General features: G+C 34.3%; 1 protein-coding gene across 1 annotated transcript in view; it reads right to left on the bottom strand.

Moving 5' to 3' along the window:
• The window catches only part of LOC103609649 (probable C-mannosyltransferase DPY19L2), a 47090-nt gene that overhangs the window by 9674 nt on the left and 34858 nt on the right, over positions 1-2558 (bottom strand). The window contains exon 7 of the mRNA XM_008593950.1: positions 323-414. Coding sequence (XP_008592172.1) covers positions 323-414 — 92 coding nt within the window. The remainder of the gene's footprint in view (positions 1-322; positions 415-2558) is intronic.

The following is a 2558-nucleotide window of genomic DNA, read 5'->3' as shown; positions in this document are numbered from 1 at the left end:
AGCTTACAATCCTGATTTGGCTCCTTCTTTTTGTTTTTTCCTTTAAATTTCATTTTTTTCCACAAACTTTTTGAAGTCCCCTGTACATTTTGACTTATTAAAACATAATAAAGTTACCTAAAACCCATAGTCTAGACTCTTAAGTGGAAAGTAATTAGAACATAGTAATTTTAGATTATTTTCTTAACTCTATATTCAATTTATTTTTAAAATAACTCAAAATCATAGCCTAAATTTGTTAATTATAACTTAATAGGTTTAAGCATATTTTAAGAAATCTAACTTATAACTTATTTAGCTTTGTTTTATAAATCAAAATTACCTGAGAATCAGAGTTAAAACACACATCTGAAGTACAAGGAATGGATATGAAAAACTTTCACGGAGAGGTGGCGTCCACATCACACGGGTGGCCTGAAATCCATAAATATCAGTAAAATGCTCACTTCATGTCATGTTTCATTACCACAAACACTATTAATTTTAAAACCAGGGGTGGGCTTGTTTTAATAATTTTAATACTAGGCTCATTAGATCCTATTTCTGAATGCCTGGAATAGCTTCTCAGTTTTTGGAGCACTCTGAACATACACGGGCACTAAGTAGACAGCAATTAACCACCAAGTCCAGAAACAAGTAAAAGATATATCAGACTAAGCACAAGGAATCCGAAGGGACGAACAATATTATAAGTATAGTGGATGTGAAGATTCTGGGACTAACAAGCCAGAACCACATTCCAGCCCTGCAGGTATGACCCTGGCATCCCAGGGCTTTGGGATGTATACATGCCCAGAAAAATGCCTAACCAAATGTCACCCACAGCATTCCCAAACACCAACAGAGTATATACATTACAAGTTCAAGTAAGTATAGATACAAATTACCAGTAGTTAAGATTACCTCTGGATTTGTGAAATATACCTTTAAAGAAGTTAATTGTAAATTTTAAAAACTATGAAGTATTTAGGAATAATTAATGTATGCGTGTAATTAAAGTATTCATTAAATTTTCATGTAGATTTTAAAACTATTTCTAAGACATATGGGTCAGAGTATCATAAAAGTTTAATATCTAAAGTTCTAAAGTCCTAGAGTATAAACTTTTATTACTTTAAAGAGTCTTAAAAGTTGGTCCTCTTCTAAGAAACCAAAATCGTAAACTTTGGAAAATGAATTATGGGATGTATAAGAAAGTCAACTCATACCACCAGCTGTCTGGAATACTCAAAGAAAAAGACTTGACTTTATATCGACACATTGTCAAATGACAATGCATTTGTTTAAGTTAAAATACATTTAAGATATTTTACATATAATTTTTATGATTCTCTTGTCTAACTGGCTTTTAAAAATTAACCCAACAGTAACATATAAAAAGACTTCTGCCCTACAGGCTGTTCCATAACATATTATATATTTTGCTTCCAAAAGCTAGCAATGAGATTCTCTCGCCTTTTCATTTCCATATCCTCAGCATCTAACACAGAGTATGGTACATGGTATGCACTCGACATTTTGTTAGAGAAATCCATCGTATTCTAAATAAGTTTCTATCAGCTATTTTTAGGTGAACTATGTGCTGTTGGGATGAATTAGTAAGTTAATTTCTATTTTGAATTCAGTATTTTGTGTTACTGCAAAGGTAGCACCATGTAATAGAAAGAAGCGAGGGCGGGGCTGGCAAGGCCTTAACTGCACACATGTCGGTGCCAGTGGACTCTTTCATCCTTATCAAGGGGACTGCAATGGGTATAAGGTTTCAGTTGTGCATGATGAGTAAGCTCTAGAGATCTGCTGCACAATATTGTGATTATATCATATACTTTAAATCTGTTAAGAAAGCAGATCTCATGCTAAATGTTCTTAACATAATTTTCAAAAGTTAAATATACATACAAAAAAAAAAAAAGCGGTGAGGTTTTAGCATGAGACAGATGCAGAATGGATAGCTCGCTTCACCATGTAGCAAATGTGGAATCTTGGATAAGTAACTTAACCTCTCTAAATTTTAATTTCATAACTTACATGGTGATACGGATTGTGTCCCTCAAGTTTTATGTATTAGTAGCCTGATCTCCACTGTGACTGTTAAGAGGGTGGGAAATCCTGTTATGGTAATTGAATGGTGTGGCCTTGAAGAGGTGATTGGATTCTGAGGACCATGCCCAGTGAATTGATTAACAATGGTGGTCATGGGCATGCTTCTGAGGGCTTTAAAAGAAGAGCATGTGAGAGAATTTCTCTCTCTCCTGCCCCATGTGAGACCCCTGGGTCACTGTCATCAACACCAAGGCTTTAACAAATATGTTACCTGCACTTTGGACTTCCCAGCCTCTGAAATGTAAGCAATACATTTTGCTTTCTTTACAAACTACCCAGTTCCAGGTATTTTATCATAAGCAACAGAAATGGACTAATTCATAGAGTGAAGATAAAACCACTCCCCTAAAAAGTTTGGTAGGAGTGAATGAGATAATGTACATATAAGGTGCCCGAACTTAAGAAATACAGTACTCCTCTTTTCTATAGAATATCTGTATATGTATATATTTACT

The sequence above is a fragment of the Galeopterus variegatus genome, unplaced genomic scaffold (genome assembly GCF_000696425.1).
Source record: "Galeopterus variegatus unplaced genomic scaffold, G_variegatus-3.0.2 Scaffold9897, whole genome shotgun sequence".
NCBI classification, from domain to species: domain Eukaryota; kingdom Metazoa; phylum Chordata; class Mammalia; order Dermoptera; family Cynocephalidae; genus Galeopterus; species Galeopterus variegatus.
Note: the sequence above shows the minus strand (reverse complement) of the source record. Positions and strands in the feature narration are given on the sequence as shown.